Here is a 23462-nt window from a genome sequence, read left to right as displayed (position 1 = left end):
ATCCATACGTTCACTCAACGAATTCATGCGAGCGTTGCGGCGACGTTTTGAGGACCCTTTCCTGGGTGAGAAGGCCAAGGCAGCCCTCCTGCAACTTCGACAAGGCTCTATACCAGTGCGGGAATTCGCGGAAAAATTCCAAAGGCTAGCAACTAAAATAGTGGACTGGAACAAGGCTACCCGAATACATTATTTCCAGGAAGCTTTACATCCTGAGATATTGAACTGGGCTTATATGCAACGTGACCCAGACACTCTTGAAGAATGGATTTTACTAGCTGAGGAGGTAGAAAGTCGTCGCCAATTCATTTCGCTGGCCCGACGTCGAGCCAGGGAGGGGGCAACCAAAAGCCCCCTACTAAGGCTGCAGCTCCTACACTGTGGAGACCTGCTCTACCCTCACAAGACCGCGTGTCTCGGTTTCAAAGGGGAGCCTGTCTCGTTTGCGGAACCATAGGCCACTTTGCAGCAGCCTGCCCGCTTTGACCAGACCGGTTGGTTCCTTCTTGACTGGATGGACGGCCCGGAATCGGGGGTGACCTCAGCACCGAGGCACCGCAGCCAACCGAAGCTCTGCTCCAGGGCGGACTGCGCCATCGGCTCTCCACGTCGGAGATGCGCCTCGCGACCCTGCACCAACGAGCCCATCGGGGTTCCGGATTACAAGTGCCCCACTTGGGGACAGCTCACCGTCTTCGGATGAAGACAGGAACTGGGACCCCCCTGCTTTGAACCTTGAATCACCTTAGGATCTGTCAAAAAATGGCCGGGGTCTGCGGTGAATGGAGTGACACCGCGGGCCCTCGCAGCTATTCCTGCAAAACCCAAAACTCCAGTGAAGGTGAGTGAGATCGAAGAGACTGTGTATGTGGACGTACTGTTACAGAGCCATAAAGGGGGCCCCTAGTTACAAGTCAAAGCACTCATAGACTCCAGGTGTGCCCGCTCCCTGATCAACGAAACCACTTTCAAAGCGCTCAAAGTCAAGTCTGAAACCCTGCCAGCTCCCATCCAGTTCGCCCAAATGGATTGCAGTGATTTCAAGGGTGGGCCAGTAGATCGTTGCACTCGCGGGGTGGCGATGGGCATTGGCCACCACTGGGAACAAATTGACTTTACCATAGCCCCTATCAGATACAAAGTGGTGTTGGGAATTAACTGGCTCAAGGGGCACAGCCCCTGTATTGACTGGGGGGCTGGGACTATAAAGTTCTCTGATCCTAACTGCGACCAACACCGTCTCGAGGTGGCTGTTGCACCTCCATTAACTTCGGCTTTAGTCTCAGACACCCCCTCGTCCTGTCCAATACCTGTTGAATATCAAGACTTTGCAGACGTTTTTGATGTGCAGGAATGTGATGTACTGCCCCCCACCGCCAGACAGACTGTGCTATTGATTTATCCCATGAGCGCTTCCAAACGTGCCGTGCTACGTGAATTCTTGGACAAGAATTTGGCTCGGGGTTTCATCTGGCCGTCTACCGCCCCTTCTTCTTCCAATAAATCAACTCTCTTTTGGACTCCTCGTCTGTGGATGTTGTTTGTGGGATTACCATGGGGACAAGTGCTCACAATGTCAAAGAAAAATGACTGTCAAGAGCTGAAACAGGCATGCAGAACCCAGGAGGAGCCTGAAACAGGTGTGGGGGTAGAAGTGTTGAGAGAGTAAGAGACAGGTGTTGTGGTTACATATGTACCTGTGCAAAGCAAAGAGAGGAAAGCTATATATGTGTGAGAGAATGGGTGGTGCACACAAGTGACAACAGTTCACATCCAATGAAATCTATCTATACCCTTGTCATCCGTAAAACAAACCTTCAGTTAGGTCACAAGGTCTACCGGAAACCAACTCACACAGATCGCTACTTACACAAAAACTCCAACCGCCACCCCCGACAGAAAAGAGGAATAATCAAAACATTAATGGACCGTGCAAGACGGATCTGTGAACCACAGTTTCTCAAGGAAGAAACTAATCATCTAAATCACGCACTGCTAGCAAACGGCTATTCCAAGAATGAAATCAGAAGGGCCATTAAACCAAACAAAAATCAGAAAACTCAGGAAAAACAGTCTCCCATAGGAAAGGTATTCTTGCCATTTATTAAAGGAGTCACTGATAGGATGGAGAAACTTTTGAAAAAACATAACCTACAAACTGTGTTTAAACCCACCAAGAAAATACAACAAATGCTACGATCAGCAAAAGACAAAAGAGACCCCCTCACCTCTGCAGGAGTATATCATATACCTTGCAGCTGTGGACAAGTTTACATCGGGACAACAAAACGCAGCATACAAACAAGGATAAAATAACATGAAAGATACTGCAGACTGGGCCAACCTGAGAAATCAGCAGTGGCTGAACATGGACTGACACAAACAGGACACAGGGTCTTATTCCAAGACACTGAAAGACTGGACAATTCTACCAACTATTTTGTCAGATTGCACAGAGAAGCCATTGAAATTCATAAACATCAGCACAACTTTAACAGAAAAGAGGAGAGTTTAAGAATGAATAAGGCTTGGCTTCCTGCCCTGAAAAACCTCCAGACAAAGACAACATTCAACAATAGCCATACAGATTAGTTTTGGATTACACACATTAACAGATCACTTCAGGATACAATGGTTCCATATTAACATACCATACCCTCATTAGCACATTATCTTGATACTTACAGGACAATACTTTTGCAGGACAATACTCAGCTCAAACCCAACCCCTTTCTGACTATATATTACTCTTCCTACACCCTTGACACTGAGAGACACTGTCCTTCAGTGTTACTACTCTGAAGATGCCTGCCACAGTTGCTGGCGAAACGTCAGGAAAGAAAATTCCAAGACCACGGTTACACAGCCCGGATAACCTACAAGAACCAATGAACTCTGACCGTGAAAGCCTTCGACAATATTTTGAAATCTATCTTTATTCTCTATCTGTAGAATGTCCAAATGTTTTTCTACATGCTTAATTCTTGCAGCTTAAATTCCATACTGTGCCTTTAACTGCAGTCTGAACTTATTTTCTGGATTAATACACTGTGTATGTGTTCTGAGATTTCCAACATGGTCACTTGATTTGCATTCTGTGTCCCATGGTTGTTATAAATCATTCTCTCACAGCTTCCCCTCCCCCTCAAAATACGGGTAATATGAAATTAACAACAATTGTTAACATTGTAAGCTTTGCACACTTCCTGAAATATAAAATAAACTATGAAGATCCTTTAAAAAACACAGGGATAATAAGGAGAAAAATGAAAGTTGCCTCCTTGACAGTGGTTGCTGTAAAGATTACTGATGACACATGAAGCACTTATAATATGATCAAGCACAATAATGCTAATATTATCTCAATTTGCAGCAATGTTCCCAGTATTTTTGTGGAGGCAGGCAGGGTCTGAGTAGTAAAGCATGTGTTTTGAATGCAGGTCTTAGAATCAATTCCCGTCAGGCTCACCCCAAGTTTCCCATCAATAACACTCTAGCCATCTTTCAATCCTCTTCAGTTCAAGTAGTTCCATAGTAAATTATGGGGCCAGATCCCATCTTATGAATTACTCTAAAAGCCTCATATTCTATGCCTCCAACACGGCATGAGCAGATTAACTATTCTGGGACCCCAATTCCCCTAGAATTTTCTGGAATCCAATCAGATCCATATTTCTCCAGGAGAGGTACCCACAGGGAAAAGGAGCCACAACTATATGAGCATTCAATAGATAATGGCTTGACCATGGAAGAAACTATTATACTAAACTACTACTTAGAATCATAGAATCATAGAGTTGGAAGGGACCACCAGGGCCATCAAGTCCAACCCCTGCACAATGCAGGAAATTCACAACTACCTCCCCCCTCCACACCCCTAGTGACCAGAAGATGGCCAAGATGCCCTCCCTCTCATCATCTGCCTAAGGTCACAGAATCAGCATTGCTGACAGATGGCCATCCAACCTCTTCTTAAAAACCTCCAGGGAAGGAGAGCTTACCACCTCCCGAGGAAGCCTGTTCCACTGAGGAACCGCTCTAACTGTTAGAAAATTCTTCCTAATGTCTAGACGGAAACTCTTTTGATTTAATTTCAACCTGTTGGTTCTGGTCCGACCTTCTTGAGCAACAGAAAACAACTCTGCACCATCCTCTATATGACAGCCCTTCAAGTACTTGAGCATGGTTATCATATCCCCTCTCAGTCCTCTCCTCTTCAGACGACACATACCCAGCTCCTTCAACCTTTCCTCATAGGATTTGGTCTCCAGACCCCTCACCATCTTTGTTGCCCTTCTCTGGACACGTTCCAGCTTGTCTACATCTTTCTTAAATTGTGGTGCCCCAAACTGAACACAGTACTCTAGTTGAGGTCTAACGAGAGCAGAGTAAAGCGATACCATCACTTCGCGTGATCTGGACATTATACTTCTGTTGATGCAGCCCAAGTCTGCGTTTGCCTTTTTAGTTACAGCATCACACTACTGACTCATGTTCAGTGTTTGGTCTACTAAGAGCCCAAGATCCTTTTCACACACACTACTGCTCAAACAAGTCTCCCCCATCCTATAATTATGCATTTGATTTTTCCTACCTAAATGAAGAACTTTACATTTGTCTTTGTTGAAGTGCATTTTATTAGTTCTAGCCCATTTCTCCAGCACTGTGAGGGCCACAAAGCCACGTTTGGCTCTTCCACAATCTTTGCCCATTCTCAGGACAGCAAATGCCCCCTTCCTCAGGCACTTGCAAAGGAAGCTGCCTTGCTCTTGAGGTTAATCCTTTCCTCACACCAACCCAAATAAACCAAACTCCTGCTGCCTATTTAAACACATCCCCCACACAGACATATGAACACCCAAGGTCACTCAAGGGTACCATTCCACCTTTGAAACCTCATTCTACCCCAAAATGACCAAACATTGCACATCTGCCATATTAGATGCTTACTGTGTAATTCCTCCCCCAGCTGTCTTCCTCAAGAGTGTTTACTCATACAGAGTTCAGTCACTACCAAAGCACCAAGAAAGCACATTCAGTCTTTCCTTCTCCTGTGCCCCATCCTTCCTTCCAGCCTGGTCCCTTGGACGTTTATAGTCTGGGACAGGTGATCCAACACATGCAGTTGCCCTGGATACTCATGTACCTTGGCCTCACATGGGAGGCCTCACATGGGAGTTTCAGCTGTTTCTGCAGAAGCAGATCAACTCTGGATTCACAAATGTTGAGCAGCATGCAACACAAAACATATCTACCACCAGATCATAGAATCATAGAGTTGGAAGGGACCAAGGATCATCTAGTCCAACCCCCTGCACAATGCAGCAGTAGGGACCAAGGTCATCTAGTCCAACCCCCTGAACAATGCAGGAAATTAACAACTACCTCCCCGCATATCCCCAATGACCCCAACCCTCCCCCCACCATGCAGGATCCCACAATCAAAGCACTCCCGACAGATGGCCAGCCAGCCTCTGCTTAAAGACCTCCAAAGATCTTCTGGGGTATCCAACAGTGTATACAGGACTCCTTGCATTCTGACCAGGATAGCCCAGGATACACCAATCTCATCAGATCTTGGAAACTAAGTACTTGTTAGTACTTAGGCCCCGGTTAGTACTTGGATGGGAGCCCATCAAGAAAAACCAGGGTCGCTATGCAGAGGAAGGCAATGGCAAACCACCCATGAACATCTCTTGCCTTGAGAACCCTATGGAGTGACCATAAGTCGGTTGCAACTTGACAAAAAAAAAAATCAGGGCTCTCTAGCAATACTTCCAATAGCCAAATATCCTCTTCACTGACACCCAAGAGAGGTTGATAGTAATTACAGGTATTTCATCAATGATCCTTGGTACACGGAATAGGGACATGAGCCACAACTGAATATCATAGGGATGGTCTTCAATGATATCCACGCTTAACATGCATCACATGGATCACCTGTGGAAACTGGGAGACTTACTACAGTGTTTATTATATATCTTATACCGTTCCTGCTGCATTACCAAATTCTGTAATCTGCCTTGAGTCTCAATGAGAAAGACAGACTATAAATGAAGTAAATAAATATATACCCTCTGACTGTCCCCTTCCTTAAGGTTGCCTGCTTGGAATCTCCCATGACCTAGTGTTTTTCAAGCAGTGGCTCCTACCTTGTGGAATGGGCTTCCAGAGGAAGTGAGAAGGAACCATTCTTAGAAGTTTTTAGAAAGCAAATGTATAAGATATAGATCCTAGTGTTTGTATAACTAATGCCAATAAAGGCTTCGTATTCATTCCTATTCGTTCGTTCACAAATGTGTAAGGCCAAATTTACTTGGTAGGGCTTTTAATGGTGCTTGAGCTGACGCTGTTTGGGGGAGGGGAAGAGCCACCTGGAGCCACAAGGAAAAGGAGGGGCAAAATAAATATGTAATTTAAATAAATTCTACTTAGGATCACACTGTACTTTTCTCAGGAAAAGTATTTACTATTGAACAAAAATACCATTAACAGAAGAATCCTAAAGAAGGCCAATAAGGCCCTTGACTCTTGATGAGTGAAGGAAGCAGGCAGACTATAACAAGTAACCGACTGACCGATGGCGCTTTGCATTCAAAATGGAAATAGTTGTATGCTAATAATTTCAGCAAACATCTCTTCATGGATAGACTCCCTGCTACTCAAAACAGCAGAAAGCTTTTCTTAGGAACAATGACACAAGACCTTCAAAACAGAGACACAGAAATACTAAGGATCCTTAAGGAGAAACAGTAAGAGATAGAACTATTGTCCTCTGCTGCCCAGAAAAAAAAGTCCTGTCTCTGGCTTGCTCCTAGGACCTTCAAGAAGTAAGGAGGTTCTAGGCATCCTAAAACAAGGTGGGGTTGCAAGGGGTTGTACAGGATCATTCTTGGCGACAAGTAGCTTTTATGGTACTACAAGTGATTTTCCTAGTCACCTGGAGACATACACACAAACACACACACACCCTGTGCCTCAATCTCTTCCTCCTCAAGATGCACCCCTATGAGTGGACGAGCATGAAGATCTTTTTCTTGCTCTTCCTCCTCCTCAGAAGCCCTCTGAAGATCACCTGTACAGGGAAAGAGCAGGTTTTTAGTGCTTTGTATAGCTTCCAATCCCATTGTGTGTTTCCACAGAAAATGAACAGTAAAAGGGGAGATAATTCAGAGAGAAAGTTGGAAGACTGATAGCCAGACCTTTTTATCTTTTAGGCCTGAGCTGCTGGGGTGGATGGGGGATGCTTGCCTTGCCTCCTGTCGTACAACCTCTGCCAACTGATTTGCCCTCCCATTTTTAACTAATTGGAATCCTGAGAGTCTTCACTTATAGGTGACAGACCGTGTGATGCCCTGGTGTGCGGTGGCAGGGTGGGCAGGAGTTGCCTGGGCCAGCTGTTCTCTTCCTGTGCTCCGGGGAGACAGGAGTGAGGGACGGAGTGTTTTGCAGCTGGTCCTGCAGACAACCCATGGCTTGCTTAGGTCATTCACACATAATTGTTTACTTGCAGCTTTCCATAGGATAACTAACCAGTGGGTGACCTGAGCACAGATATCCAGGCTTTCCTCCTATCACAGGGCAGCAGGGAGCCCTGCCCGGTTAGCTTTCCCTCCACCCTCCCTATTGCTGGCTCTGTGAAAAAAAGACAGTCGGGTGATGATGTAAATAACGTCACTGCCGGAGCCCAGGCAATTATCAGAGCCAAGGGCACGGGTGTGGGGTCTGTTTGTCGGAGGCAGGGAAAGGCGAGACCTTTGTGAGTTGGTCTAGCCAGGTATCTCTGCAGCCAACGAGTGTACATGGCAACTCCAGGGAGTAAGTCACACTTAAACAGGATTCTGGGTTCATGCATCATGCGAAATCATACTTAAAGTTAACTGTTGTTAAATAAACTAATTTCAGATCCTATTTTCAGGTCCTAGTTTGATGGACGCTAACTAACCATAGTGGAGAGGTTCTCTTTCAGACAACCAACTAACCAAAGTTTAAACCATGATTTTGAAGGATGAGCCATTGTGTTGGCTTATTTAGCCTCCATATACATTCCCTAAATCTTTCACTGGGAAACATTAATGCTGGTGCTAGCGGTACATCTGTATTGAATAATTTTCACAATAACCCTACAAATCTTATTTTAAGCTGCAGAGAACTACCATGTGCACATTTAACCATAGTAATAACAGCAAAGTAATACTGATGCATTATTTAAATCCTAAGGCTTCAATTAGTACGTTTTGAACAGAACCAACCAGTTGTAACGGCCATTTCCAATGCATGTTTAATCATATGTACAATGTCTTCATCTCCTCCTTTCTCTTTGTTTATTTGCATGTTGCCTGATGATGATACAGACATTTGCCACCACACCCCTCTCTCAGGGCTTGTATTCTTTGTGCAAGTGAATGTGGGCTAAGCTATAAGTGAGCACAGTATGCCAGCCAGTAGAAAATGTTAACATGATATTGAATTTAAGGGGGATGCCCTAACATACCATGTCATGTTTTTGGTGCATGTAAAAATGCTCTCTCTTAAATCAAATGTTTCTTGATTCTAGAATTAATAATGAATTTGCCATAATTTCTGGTTGAGCCTCTTCCTCTTCTCCACCCTGTTTCCTGCCTTGATAGAAACAAGACTATGAACTGGCTCCCTCTATCCTTGTTTTGGTACTTTCTGATTTTTCCCTCTTTCCAAAACACCTTCCCTTTTGAACTCATGGAAAGGGTATGACATCCACAGGCATGCAGCTGGAAAGTACTTACCGACTCACCTATAGTCTATTTGTCAACACAACTAATATGCATTTGTGCAAACCATAGTTGTCAGAAATACCTTAGAAACCAAAGATTATTCGTAAACTCTGCTACTCCCCTCCTCTCCTGATTCTAAGAATTCTTGGATGCTACCCTAAGCACCTTTACATTGCCCAGCTGCTGGCAATATTTTGCTATGTATGTAGCCTGTTCACTACTAGTCTTCTGCAAAAAAAAAAAAAGGATGGGGAACAGACAGGAAAGCCTAGAGTGAGCCATTCAAGATACTTTCAGCAAAGCCAACTATCCACCATCTTTCCCCTTTCTGTATTGGCACTTCAATGAATTCCATAAACTTTCATACCCTAAAACAAAAGAAAACCTCCTCTCCCCCAAATGGGAAGATTAAACAGCAATAGAATTAATCATTTGCACTTGTTTTCACCACAGAAAAGTTGGTAAAGTTATCCACATGAGAAGCTAGATTCCTCTACTATAGATAGAAGGCTTTTTTTCCTGATCAGAGCCCATTACGATCAAAACACCCTTAGATGTAGGAGACAAGGACTTTTAACAGATCCAATTAAAATCTCTAGGGTTGGCTTTTGGCACTTGTAGGTACCGAAATCCAAAAGCCACATCAAGAGACAAAAGTCCAAAAGAGTTGGTTTATTGAAACAGGTATGCAGAGCTTAGAGATCAAAAGGCAGGAACGGTGGGGGATGGGGGTGCACTTGGTTATATGGAGAATTACAGACACAGAAGTACAGTCACATCATGATAACATATGCAGTCTGGAAACGCCAAGCTCCCACGAACTTCAGACCCTGGGAAGCGAGGCAAAGCAAAGCAACTGGCAGCTGCGCCAGAAAACAACCTTGAAGTCAAGGTGAAATGAGGAGGTTACAGACAGCCTGACACCTATGCTGTTTATATAGACGATATGGTCAAATGTATTAAAGATGTTGAGTGTCACCCACCTAAACTTGCGCGCTGACATGTACCTATATCCGTGTTGGCGAACCTATGGCACGCGTGCCACTTCCGGCACGCGTAGCCCTCTCTGCTGGCACGCGCGGTTCCTCCAAGCCGCTGGCCTTTTCGGCTCTGCCCCGCCCCGGATGGGGGAGGCTGTAGCCCAGGGGTGGGGAACCTCCAACATCATTGGCGGTGGCCCCCAGACTCTCCCACAGAAGCCGCCGCTGGAGCGCGTGGCCAGCCAGGAGGGTGGGAGAACGGGGAACAGAAGGCAAGCGCCCGCACTAGGCATGGCCGGTAGCTTCTCCGGCGCCCTCTGGGTCTGAGCGGGCGGAGGGGTGTGGCTGGCCGGTGGATGCGAAGGAGGCGCCCTCTGCCCCACCCCGCTGGCCTCTCACAAGCCTGCCGCCGCCGCGCCCCACCGCCGCATCCTCCCCTCGGGGCAGGCAGGCAGGCCGGGTGGGAGATCCCCTCTGGGTGGGGGGCTTAGGGGCCTGGGCAAGCCAGGCAGGCAGAGAGGGGCGCTGAGCTAGGCTGGGCTCCCTCCCTCCTTCCCTCCCTCCGCGCCAGACGGGCCTCTTTTCCGCCGGAGCTCCACTCTGAAAGGGGTGGATGGAGGCGGTGGCGGCGAGGCCCAGCCGGGCGGGGGATCCTCCTCCTGCTGCTGCTCGCCCCTGGCACGTGGGAGGCGGCGGGACCCAGCCCCATCCATAGGCAAAGGGCGCAGCGGCAGGGCTGGTGAGCCACAGGGCGGCAAGTCAGGCAGAGGCTCTGGGGTGCCTCCCTCCCTCGCTGGCGGCCGGCCCGGCTGGGTGGGGGCAGCTGTCAGCGGGGCAGGATTTTTTTTCTTTTTCCCTTCTTGTCCCCCTTCGCAGCTGGTGCCTGATTGGGGAAGGCTTCTGGGCCCTTGTCCATTCCCCCCTTTCCCCCCTTCTCCCCTTGCATGCCTTCCTGCTCGCCGCCCAGCTGGCTGGTGGGCCTGAGCCACACCACCGCATTGTTGACCTTCCTTGGGCTGCTCTGCCTCTCCTGCCCCTTCACCCTTCCTCTCCCAGCTCCTTCTCCCTCACCCAGGACCTGCCCCAGCCCTCCATGGTTGTGTAGGAGCGGGGCAGGACACCAAGCCTTCGCGAGAAGGGAAGGGTCTCCCGCCCCCCCCTTGCGCTGCGGGCTGTTCTGCGTGCGCGCCCCCCACTTCTCTGCTGAGGGAGGAGGCGAGGGCCGTGTGTGTGTGTGTGTGTGTGTGTGTGTGTGTGTGTGTGAGAGAGAGAGAGAGAGAGAGAGAGAGAGAGAGAGAGAGAGAAAGCAGGAAGCCTTTTCTGTCTCTGGCCACTCAAGCATGGGAGGTTTTGCCTTGGATTTGCTGCTCTGTAGATGCACATTTTCCCCATCCAAATTCTCAAAACTCATCAGTAAGTCCCCATGCAGAGTTTTGAGAATCCAGATGGGGAAAATGTGCATCTGGAGAGTGGCAAATCCAAAGCAAAACCTCCCATGCATAAATGGCCTCTTTCTTTCTCTGTCTCCCTCCGTCCTTTTCTTTCCCTACTTTTCTTTCTCTCCCACGCTCCATTTCTTTCTCCCTTTCTCTTTTTCTTTCTTTCTTTCTTTCTCTCCCTCCCTTCCCTTTCTCCCTCTCTTCCCTTCTTTCCTTCCTTCCTTCCTTCTTTCCCTCCAGCGGCTTCTCCGGCGCCCTCTGGGTCTGTGCGGGCGGAGGGGCATGCAGTCCTGTTCCACCTTTGAAGGGCCCACAAGCCATCCTCCAAACACCTTTCCATTTGTCTTGATATGTAGAGAGAAAACACTAAGGAACTAGTTGCCAATCTCCAGGTACTAGCTGGAGATATCCTGCTATTACAAGTGATCTCCAACCAATAGAGATCAGTTCCCCTGGAAAAAATTGCCACTTTGGCAATTGGACTCTATGGCACTGAAGTCCTTCCCCAAACCCCGCCCTCCTCAGGCGCCACCCCAAAAACCTCCCACTCATGGCAAAGAGGAACTTGGCAACCCTAGCCTCTCCCTCTGGGCCCCCTCTGGGGGTGGTATTCAGGTTAAATTGTCGCATTGGCACTCGGCGATAAATAAGTGGGTTTTGGGTTGCAGTTTGGGCACTCGGTCTCTAAAAGGTTCGCCATCACTGACCTATATTGTTATACGCCAATGATGCTGTTCTTCTTTCTAGAACCCCAGTGGGGCTCTATAGCGCACTGAACAAACTCTCTGTTTATTGTGAGCTTCTGATCAATTATCAAAGAAGAAAACTGCAGGTCATTCTGAAAAAACTCAACTCGAAAAACTCTTCTCTGATGAAAACCCACAAGTCACAAGTAATGTTGGTAAGTTCTGTGCTTCTGTATATAAAATATGCCGCAGGTATAATAATACAAATGCTAAATGAATTTTAAATGTCATATTTTTACTGTATTTTATTTTTATTTTAGCTTTTACAGATTTATTTATTGACTCTACCGTTATTGGAATTATACAAGTGGCTAAACGGTTTTACTATTATCATGAATTAGTCCTCTGGTGTTGTTGTATCGAAAATTGCTTTTGTCTTCAATGTTGTCTTGAATGTTTTATATATGTGAATATGCATTTTCTGGTCAATGACAGTAATAACAATAAAATTTAAAAGTAGATAATATGTTAATTGCATATATGGGGGGGAGAAAAAAGGAAAGAAAAAAACCTTTAAAACATGTCATTCAAAATGCTTTAATCCTTTCTAATATCCATGGTACTTTATTATACACAATATTATATAAATCATCTGATAGATGCAATTCTCTCTGCTCAGTTTCTCATTAGATAACAACCAATTCTATATAGCTAGAGGGAAACGAAAGAGTACAATCACAGTTCACTTCAAAATACATCCAGCTAGAACCCAAAATTGCCACTTCACTCTTACCTCACCCTTCCATGAGGAATGGCTTAAACTGGCAGGATGTGTTGCAGTCAGGTTATGGTCAGAGAAAACATGGTTTCCTTATTTGGCAGGATCTGGAGCTTGTAACAACAGAAACTGTGCTGTGCCAAAACTCTCCATATATGGCCAATTATTATTTTTCTTTTTAAAATATTATATAATGTACATCACATTGATATATTAGATATGCTATTTTGAGGTGTACCCTGTTTGATCGGTAACTATGCGTGCAATCCTGGGGGGGGCAAAGCTCCTTAGGAGCTGGCATGACCCCGCGCCAACGTAAGGCCCCTTTAACTCGGGATAAGGAGCACTTATGCCATTCCAGTGGCAAACATGCCAGCGTTGGAAAGCTGCAGCGCTGCGCCGGCCCCTGCCACCAGCGCAGCCACACCAGCAGGGAGTTCCCGGAAAGCCAACACCAGCATGGGGGGGGGGGCATTCCCAGGTGCAGAGTTGCTTTTAGGAAGCTTCCTAACCCCTTCTCGCCCGGGAACCCCCCCTTACAGTGGTGTGGCTATGCCACCTTTTTTGGTGCCATACCCCGTTGATTAAATTAAATCAAAAGAGTTTCCGTCTAGACATTAGGAAGAATTTTCTAACAGTAAGAACAGTTCCTCAGTGGAACAGGCTTCCTCAGGAGGTAGTACCATATTTTTCGCTCCATTAGACACACTTTTTTCCTCCTCAAAAGTGAGGGGAAATGTCTGTGCGTCTTATGGAGCGAATGTGTATGAATCCGGCCCCGGGGAGAAGGGCAAAGCTGCCTAGGAAGTGCAGAGCAGTTTAACCTCCCCCCTCCCCCCGCGCTTCCTGGTCCCATGGCTCAGCTGTTGGATGGGACCTGCCCCTGCCCCCGCCCAACAGCTGAGCCTCGGGACCGGGAAGCGCGGGGGTGTGTGGAGGTTAAACTGCTCTGCGCTGCCTAGGCAGGCAGTGCAGAGAAGTTTAAACCCCCACTGCCCCCCTTCCAGAGAGTCCCGGGAAGGGGGGCAGTGGGTCTTTAAACTGCTCTGCGCTGCCTGCCCAGGAAGAGCAGAGCACTTCCCCCCCCTTCCCAGTCCGATGCTCAGCTGTTGCCCGCCCAACAGCTGAGCTAAGGGGGAAGTGCTCTGCGCTGCCTGGGCAGGCAGCGCAGAGCACTTTCCCCCCCTTCCCGTCCCGATGCTCCCGCCTAACAGCTGAGCTGGGGGGGGAAGTGCTCCACGCTGCCTTGGCAGGCAGCGCAGAGCAGTTTAAACCCCCACCGCCCCCCTTCCCGACGGCCAGCTGGGAGGCGGGCGGGCGGCACAGAGCCGGCTGGGCGCTTGTGTGGACGGCTCAAACCGGCGTTCCCCTCTTATTTTTTAAATAGTTTAATTTCTGTTCAGAGGCCTGGAAGCCTCTGTGGAGGCGGCATGGCTGTGCTACCCCCGGATGTTGCATAACTGCCCCCCTTCAGGAACGGGCTGCCCATGCTTAGCTGTCATGCTTCACAGACTTTTACCCATTTTGTTTTCCATCAAGTCACAACTGACTTATGATGACCCCCGCAGGGTTTTCAAGGCAAGAGACATTCAGAGGTGGTTTTCCATTGCCTGTCTCTGTGCAGTGACCCTGTTATTCCTTGATGGTCTCCCATCCACACACTAACCAAGCCAATTCTGCTTTGCTTCTGAGATCTGATGACATAGCCTGGGCTATCCAGGTCATTTTAGCCAATATAGATGTCAACATTTTATAGTTAAAAATCAATAAGTAGGTGCTTGCTTACATTTTAGCCTTTCCAGGTTTAGATGTTCATATTATTTTGCTCTCACTCAATTCACTTGGGGACTTCTTTACCTCAGTTTGGAAGCTAATGTGGACTTGGAACACTGAAATACAGATTGTGGTTTTGGTGATAGTCTTAGGTATCAGATATTGCACTGGAGTAAGAAGAGGTGTCTGCCATGGTACCAAAGTCACCATTGGCATTGAGAAAGTCTTGATATGGGAAGATCAGCAGAGGATTGCACACTTATGGCAGCAGGGTCTGATGCTATTGCAGGACCTAGGTGGGTGGGTGGCATGGATGGTCCTATTTTGTGGAAATTGAACCTAATGAAACTTTATTCTGTTCCATGTGCTGCAGACCAACAGGTCATGAGCAAAACAAATCAATAAATTTAGTAATTGTGAGCACTTGTCCCCGTGGTAATCCCATAAACAACATCCACAGACGAATAGTCCAAAAGAGAGTTGATTTATTAGAAAATTACGAGGGCCGTTCCCACAGCTAGGAAAGGAATTTGACAGTTACCAGTTCTCGGCCTTGGACTGCACCTGTTGAAACCAAAAAATGCACAGTCTGTTTCTCTCTGCAGAGAGCCGGACTGACATCCTGCTCCCCCTAAGGCCCCCCTCCCACCGCCCAGCGAGTGGACACAGGCTTGTGAGGGTAAGCAGTATGGAACTGACGGAGCAGGTGGGGTGCTGAAACATCATGTGCGTGTACCCATTCATCTTGTGCAGCACTGAAGTGTTTCCAACGAACTAGATATTGGAGGGAGCCGTGATGGATGCACGAGTCCAAGATTTTTGCAATTTCAAAATGTTCTCCCCCACCACCACCACCATCACCGGTGGTTCAGGGAGAGGCTCTGGATGCCATTCCGGGGAAGGCACATGCGGCTTCAACAAACTGACATGAAACACAGGATGGATTCGTCTTAATGCTTTGGGAGCGAAAGTTCCACAGTTACTGGGTTGATGATTCGAGAAATAGGAAAGGGTCCCACATATTTGGCACTGAGTTTGTTACACAGGCGATTGGAACGTAGGTTCTTGGTGGACAAATAAACCATGTCTCCCACTGTATAGTTCTTCCCGGGGGAGCGATGTTTGTCAGCCTGAGCTTTGTATTTACGTTTGGCTCGTTCTAAGTTCTTTACAAGCCAAGGCCAGGTTGTTTGAATTGTCTGCACCCAGTCAACAACTCCTTTACCTCCCTCCACCTTGGAGACATCAGCATGACTAATGGGACCGAAGTCCTGACCATACACGGCCCGGAAGGGGCTATACCCTGTAGACTGATGTACAGAGTTATTGTATGCATATTCAGCAAAGGGCAACAATTCAACCCAATCATCCTGATGATAGTTAACATAACAACGCAAGTAGCATTCTAATACAGCATTTACCCACTCAGTCTGGCCGTCAGTTTGGGGATGGAAAGCACTTGAAAGACCTTGTTCCACCCCCACCAATTTTAAGAAAGCTTTCAAGAACTTGGCTACATAGCTACTTCCGCAGTCGCTTATCACCTTGCGCGGAAAGCTATGGAGTCGGAAGACATGTGACACAAAAAGGCGGGCCAGTTTTGGAGCGGATGGGATACCTGCGCAAGGGACAAGATGCACCTGTTTAGAGAATAGGTCCGTTATTACCCAAAGTACAGTTTTTCCTTCACTGAGGGGGCGATCGGTCATAAAATCCATTGCAATTACTTCCCAAGGTCTAGTGGGGGTCTCTAATGGTTGCAACAACCCGGGGGGTTTACCTTGGGACCTTTTGACAGTAGCACATACCGGGCAACCGCGGATGAACGAGTCCACGTCAGTTTGCATGCCCTCCCACCAAAACTGTCTACGTAACAAATGTAACGTTTTTAGAAATCCAAAGTGTCCTGCAGTCTTGGCTCCATGGACTAGCTGCAGTACTTCCTTCCGTAGTCCTTTCAGCACATACAGCTTAGTCTTTGTACCAAAAACCCCCACGTTCCGTTAAGAGTGGTGGGGAGGGTTTGCGCAGAGAGTTCTGCTTGGCAACCGGAACGAAGTGAGTTCAAAAAAGAGTCTGTTAGACCCCCCCCATCCAGATTTGTGGGCACCGTGCTGGCATTAGGGGAAGCTGACATCCCTGAGGGGGGTCAGATGGCTGAATTCTCAGGGCGACCGGGTGCAGGTGGAGTTGGTGAAGGAGGCATAAGGGGTGGCGTGGTCGGGCCGACTGGCGTGGTCGGACTTGGAATTCCCCCCCTCGGGAGCCGGGCTTGTGATCGAGTTTGGACTGCTAGAGTGGGCAGCAAACCTCTTTGAGCAGGAGTGAACAGGGATTCTGTGGGGCGTTCAACCTCGGTTGGGTATTGGGGAAGTCTGGATAGAGCATCAGCCAGGACATTCTGCTTCCCGGGTACATGTTTCAATACAAAACGGAACTCAGCAAAAAAGTCCGCCCAGTGTACCTGTTTCGCGGACAGTTTACGGGCCCCCGTGAGCGCCTCCAGGCTCTTGTGATCGCTCCATACCTCAAAAGGGACTTTAGAACCTTCCAAAAACTGTCTCCACACCATGATGGCATGGTGGACGGCGGCCGCTTCTTTTTCCCAGATCGGCCAGTTGAGCTGAAACTGCGTGAACGTCTTAGAGAAGTAAGCGCACGGATGCAGAAGACGGTCCCTCCCTCGCTGTAGAAGCACACCCCCTATTGCCATGTCCGAGGCATCCACCTGGACTATAGACATCTGTTCAGGATCAGGGTGTTTTAACACTGGTTCGGAGGTAAACAGTCACTTGAGAGTATCAAAAGTGATTTGGCACTGGGGGGGGGTCCAATTGGTTTTAGCTGAAGGCAATGCGGCGGCACTTCCTTTTCCCTTAGTCTTAAGGAGATCAGTGATGGGGAGTGCGATTTGAGCGAAGTTGGGGATGAACCCTCTGTAGAAGTTAGCGAACCCAAGAAATTGCTGAACCTGCTTACGGGTGGAGGGTGGTTCCCAACTGGTTACAGACTGCACCTTTTCAGGGTCCATAGTGAGACCGTGGTGTGAAATTATATAGCCCAAGAAGGTCAATTGTTTTTGGTGAAACTCGCACTTGGACACCTTAGCATAGAGCTGATTGTCTCTGAGGCGTTGCAATACTTCCCTCACCAGGGCAACGTGTTCGTCCATAGTTTTAGAGTAAATGAGAATATCATCCAAATAAACCACCACTCCTCTATACAACAAGTCATGTAGGATCTCATTAATGAATTGCATGAAGACCCCCGGGGCCCCTTTTTATCCAAAAGGCATCACTAAGAATTCATACATGCCAAAGCAACTGGAAAAGGCTGTTAGAGGTACATCGCCTTCCCTTATTCTGATTCTGTAATAGGCTTCCACCAAGTCTAATTTAGTAAAGATACGCCCCTCCTTTAATTGTCCCAAGAGATCCGAGATCAGGGGAATGGGATAGGCATTGGACTGGGTGACTGCATTGAGTTTTCGAAAGTCGATGCATAAGCGCAAGTCACCCGTTTTCTTGCGCACAAAAAAAGTAGGGGCAGAAAAAGGGGCAGTAGGTGGTCAGATGAAACCCGAGCCAAATTCTTGTCCAAGAATTCACGTAGCACGGTACGTTCGGAATCGCTCATGGGATAAATCTTACTCTTAAGTAGTTTCTCGTCCCCCACCACTTCAATAGCACAGTCTGTTCGGCGGTGGGGGAGTAGTACATCACATTCCTGCACATCAAAAACGTCTGCAAAGTCCTGATATTCAACAGGTAGTGGAGAGGACGAGGGGGTGTCTGAGACTAAAGCCGACGTTGATGGAGGTACAACAGCCACCTCGTGACAGTGTTGGTCACAATTAGGATCAGAGAACTTTTTAGTCCCAGCCCCCCAGTCAATATACGGGCTGTGCCCCTTGAGCCAGTTAATTCCCAACACCACTTCGTATCTGATAGGGGCTATGGTGAAGTCAATTTGCTCCCAATAGTGGCCATTGCCCATCGCCGCCCGTGAGTGCGACGATCTACTGGCCCACCATTGAAGTCACTGCCATCCATTTGGGCGAACTGGATGGGAGCTGACAGGGCCTCTGACTTGACTTTGAGCATTTTGAAAGTGGCTTCATTGATCAGGGAGCGGGCACACCCGGAGTCTATGAGTGCTTTGACTTGTAACTGGGGGCCCCTTTTATGGTGTTGTAACACTACGTCCACATACACAGTATCTTCGATCTCACTCACCTTCACTGGAGCTTTGGGTTTTGCAGGAACAGCTGTGAGGGTCCGCGGTGTCGCTCCACTCACTGCAGACTCTGCCCGTTTTTTGACAGATCCAAAGGAGATTCAAGATTTAAAGCAGGGGGGTCCCAGCCTCTGTCCTCATCCGAAGATGGTGAGCTGTCCCCTCTCGGGGCACTTGTAATCCGGGACCCCGATGGGTCCGTCGGTGCAGGCTCGCTGGGCGCATCTCCGACATGGAGTGCCGATGGCGCGGTCCGTCCTGGAGCAGTGCTACGGTTGGCCGCGGTGCCTCTTCGCTGAGCTCGCCCCCAATTCCGGGGCGGTCCATCCAGTCGAGAAGGGGCTAACCGGTCCGGTCGAAGCGGGCAGGCTGCAGCAAAGTGGCCCATGGTTCCGCAAACGAGACAGGCTCCCCTTTGAAACCGAGACACGCGGTCTTGCAAGGGTTGAGCAGGTCTCTGCGGTGTAGGAGTAGCAACCTTAGACGGGGGCTTTGGGTTGCCCCTCTCCCTGGCCCAATGTCGGGCCAGCGAAATGAATTGGCGGTGGCTTTCCACCTCTTCAGCTAATAAAATCCATTCTTCAAGAGTGGCTGGGTCTCGTTGCATATAAGCCCAGTTCAATATCTCAGGATGTAAGGCTTCCCGGAAATAATGTATTCGGGTAGCCTCGGTCCAGTCCACTATTTTACTGGCGAGCCTTTGGAATTCGTCTGCGAATTCCCGCACTGGTGTAGAGCCTTGTCGAAGTTGCAGAAGGGCTGCCTTGGCCTTCTCTCCCAGGAAGGGGTCCTCAAAACATCGCCGCAATGCTCGCATTAAATCATCGAGTGAGCGTATAGATCGGGCCCGAGTGTCAAACTTGAGAACCATCCAGTCGGCGGCTTTTCCAGTCAATAGTGAGGCAACTAAACGTACTCGGCTGTCTTCAGTGGGGAAGTGCTGCCCTTGTTCCCTCATATAACTGTCCACTTGGTGTAGGAAACAGGGCAGAGTCTCAACTGAGCCGTCATAAGTCACCCTTAACCGTGGTTGCTTCCACTGCATGAGAGGGGGCGCTGGGGGTGGTGCTGGCAGTTGCCCTGGGGGCAGCAAAACTGGTTGTCCCAGAGGCGGTAGGACTGGTGCCCCCAGTGCCGGCTGGGCCGGTTGCCCCGGAGGGGGCAGAGTCGGCAGTCTCAGAGGCGATAGGACTGGTGCCCCCGGTGCCGGCTGGGCCGGTTGCCCCGGAGGGGGCAGAGTCGGCGGTCTCAGCGGTGGAACTTGCGGCCGTGGAGCCGGCTGAGTTGGACGCCCTGGCACCAGTTGAACTGGGGGCGTTTGAGCTCACTGTAAACATTCGTTTTCTCGCAACAGGAGCTCCATTTGGTCCTGCAAACGGGCCACACAATCAGTCAAGTCCCGGTTCTGGCCCCGTAAGAGACGCATCTCGTCCCCAGTACCCCCAGTACATTGGGCCTGACTGACTCGGAGGCCAGTAGCCCAGTGAGACTCCTCATAATATAACTCCTCCTCATCTGAGTGCGCGTTTCACATCTCGAGACGGGCCACAGGTCGGGGAAAATGAGGGGAACAATCCGAACCCTGTGCTTCCTTTGGGACGCTTGTCCGCTGCCGTCATCACGCTGCTCCGAGCGTTGGCCGCTTGAGTCAAACGTAGCTCCTCAGCCTTGTTCAGATCGACCAGCGTCTGGGCTGCAGCCGCATTGGTGGCCCGCAACTGTTCCTCGGCTCACTGCCGATCGGCGAGTGCTTGGTCGGCCTCGAGCTTAACGGCGAGCACCATTGTAACGATCGGGAGGGCCTCTTGCTCCAGAAGCAGGAGCTCAGAGGAAGTTTGGTCCAACAATCGTTGAACCCGGACTGCCAGAGCAGCTGCGTCTGATCCAAACTCCGGGGTTAGTCGTTTCGTGATCTCAGCCAAACTGTAAAGCCGTCCGGGCTGCCATGTCCGGTGCCTCTTTTAGGCACACGTTGGGATCGGGAACGGTTGACATCGGAACCCCCTCCGCCCGCATTCCAGCCATGGAAGAGTCACACACGGGGCGGGGCCGCCGCCGGCTCCTGTTGCGCCTCACGCACTGTCAATCCCACTAGCAAGTGGGTCAACATTGCTAAATCCTCCTGCGCCAGCCGAACTTCCTCCAACAACTTGTCCAGTGTCAGGAGGTCGTGCTGGGCACGTTGATCTGCGTCGTGGGTCGTCCAGGGGGTCGTTTCAGCAAGGCGATGCCACTGCACCCGAATAAGTCCAACTAGGCGGTTGATCTCCGCATCAGTCCGCAGCGCCTCAGCAAGAACGTCATGCAGCAGAGTAGGGTCGTCGGGGAACTCGTCCGACGTTCCCTACGGAAGGTACCAACATTCAGGACCCTCCAGGGCTCCAGCCAGGAACCCTCTACCCGGGGAGCACTCTCCCTGCTCCCACCCGGGGCCCAGGCGAACCCTCCGGGGCTCCAGCCACAGGCAACTCACTCAGAGAGCACGTCACCTGCTCCCATCCGAGATCCTGGCGATCCCTCCAGGGCTCCAGCCAGGCAGGTGATGGTGGAAAGGGATTCGTGCCAAAATGTGAGCACTTGTCCCCGTGGTAATCCCATAAACAACATCCACAGACGAGTAGTCCAAAAGAGAAAGCTGTGGAGAAGTTTACATCGGGACCACAAAACGCAGCATACAAACAAGGATAAAAGAACATGAAAGATACTGCAGACTTGGCCAACCTGAGAAATCAGCAGTGGCTGAACATGGACTGACACAAACAGGACACAGGGTCTTATTCCAAGACACTGAAAGACTGGACAATTCTACCAACTATTTTGTCAGATTGCACAGAGAAGCCATTGAAATTCATAAACATCAGCACAACTTTAACAGAAAAGAGGAGAGTTTAAGAATGAATAAGGCTTGGCTTCCTGTTCTGAAAACCTCCAGACTGTAGCCTTGGTACTCACCGAGATGGCTCTTTCCACTCTGAGGAAGAAGGGCATCTTGCAAGCTTGGGTTTTCCCGCCCTTTACCCGGGGAGGCAGGACCAAATTTCAACTTCCTGTCTCTCTGGCGGGAAAGCCTACAACTTCCAATTTTCCGAAAGCATAGACCGATAGAGACAGGAATAATAACAGTGTAACATTGTCAACCGTAAGGATAACAGTAGAAAAGGCTAAACATATAAAAGAAGTACACATATGTACGTAGGTCAACTCGGAGACTTAGTAAAGTCTAACTGGACAACAGGAAAACAGGGTTTGCGGAAGATAAAAAACCGCAGGGACAGAGGTTAGGATTAAGGCAAGGGCAGTGGATGGGCCTTGTCATGGGAATTACATTTTCTGAGGTTACTTATTATTGGAAAAAATGTCGAGGCAAACTCTATTAAGTTGGAAACATCCCAGCCAAGAGTGACCACCCAGGCGATTAACGTGAGAGTATAAGAATTTTGGGTGGGCAAGATGCCCTTCTTCCTCAGAGTGGAAAGAGCCATCTCGGTGAGTACCAAGGCTACATTCCCACTCTGAGCGAAGGGCATCTTGCAAGCTTGGGATGTCCAAGAGCTAAATCTCCGGGTGGGGTTAATCGTCCTGTTCCTCGACAACATGCTGGAGAACACGTCTCCCGAAGGCGGCTTCAGCTGAGGCATAGGTGTTTATGCGATAGTGACGTACGAAGGTGGAGACATTGGACCAGGTGGCCGCTTTGCAAATCTCTTCCACTGATGCCTGGTTGTGAAGAGCCGCTGTGGTCGCCGCACTCCGAATGGAATGGGCAGAGATGCCCTCTGGGATGGTAAGTTTGCTAGCGTGATATGCTTCAACGATGCACTGCTTGATCGCCCGGCTGAGAGAGGGTCGGGATAACTTCCGACCTTTGTTGGGCCTTGAGAGGGCTACGAAGAGCGAGTCGGAAGATCTAAATGGCGCCGTTCGGTTGATGTAAATTCTAATAGCTCGCCGAACATCCAAGGAGTGCCACTCCTTTTCCTTTGGGTTGGCTGGGTGAGGGCAAAAGGATGGAAGTTGGAGTTCTTGTTGCCTGTGAAAAACCGAGTTCACTTTGGGAATAAAGGTAGGATCAAGTCTTAGGACTATTTTGTCTTTATGGAAAACACATAACTCTTTGCGGATGGAAAGGGCTCCAAGTTCCGATACTCTTCTAGCCGAAGTGATAGCTGTTAGGAAGATAACTTTTTGACCTAAAAATCTAAGAGGGACCTCTCGTAACGGTTCGAAAGGAGGTTTGGTAAGTGCCTGGAGGACGGTGTTGAGCTTCCAGGTAGGGAACCGATGAATAGGAGGAGGGTTGGATTGGACGACCCCTCTTAGAAAGGCTCTAATTTGGGGATGCTCGGCTAACTTGTAAGCGTCTAGTGTCGGGATGATTGTAGAGATAGCGGATACCTGTTTACGCAAGGTGGCAGGTCTAAGGTTTTGGTGAACTCCATCCTGTAGGAATTCCAGTAACGATGGTAGATCAATGAGTAAGGGATCTTTTGATTTTCTGCGACACCACCTGGCGAAGGTTTTCCAAGTGTACTCATAGATCCTTCTAGTAGCGGGACGTCTGGCTGCGATGATGGTGTCAATGACGTCTTTGCTGAGACCGAGATGACTTAGCCGGAGCCTTTCAATGTCCAAACGGCTAGTTGGAACCAAGCCGGGTTGGGATGAATGATGGGACCCTGTTGTAGGAGGTTGGGAAGAAGAGGGAGGCGCCATGGACTCTGGACCGACATCTGCTGGAGAGCTGCATACCAAGGCCGTCGAGGCCAGTCTGGAGCAATCAGAATCACCTTGGCTCTTTCTGAACGAATCTTCCT

The 23462-nt window shown here is 49.0% G+C and overlaps 1 protein-coding gene across 2 annotated transcripts in view; it reads right to left on the bottom strand.

Moving 5' to 3' along the window:
* The window catches only part of TANC2 (tetratricopeptide repeat, ankyrin repeat and coiled-coil containing 2), a 287584-nt gene that overhangs the window by 192156 nt on the left and 71966 nt on the right, over nucleotides 1–23462 (bottom strand). Inside the window, exon 3 of one of the 2 annotated variants that reach the window (XM_056863337.1) lies at nucleotides 6974–7078. The exons of the other annotated variant lie outside the window; for it this stretch is intronic. Coding sequence (XP_056719315.1) covers nucleotides 6974–7078 — 105 coding nt within the window. The remainder of the gene's footprint in view (nucleotides 1–6973; nucleotides 7079–23462) is intronic. 2 annotated transcript variants of the gene reach the window in all.

This window comes from Euleptes europaea, chromosome 18 (genome assembly GCF_029931775.1).
Source record: "Euleptes europaea isolate rEulEur1 chromosome 18, rEulEur1.hap1, whole genome shotgun sequence".
NCBI lineage: Eukaryota > Metazoa > Chordata > Lepidosauria > Squamata > Sphaerodactylidae > Euleptes > Euleptes europaea.
The sequence above is the reverse complement of the archived record's forward strand: the minus strand, read 5'-3'. Positions and strand labels throughout refer to the sequence as shown.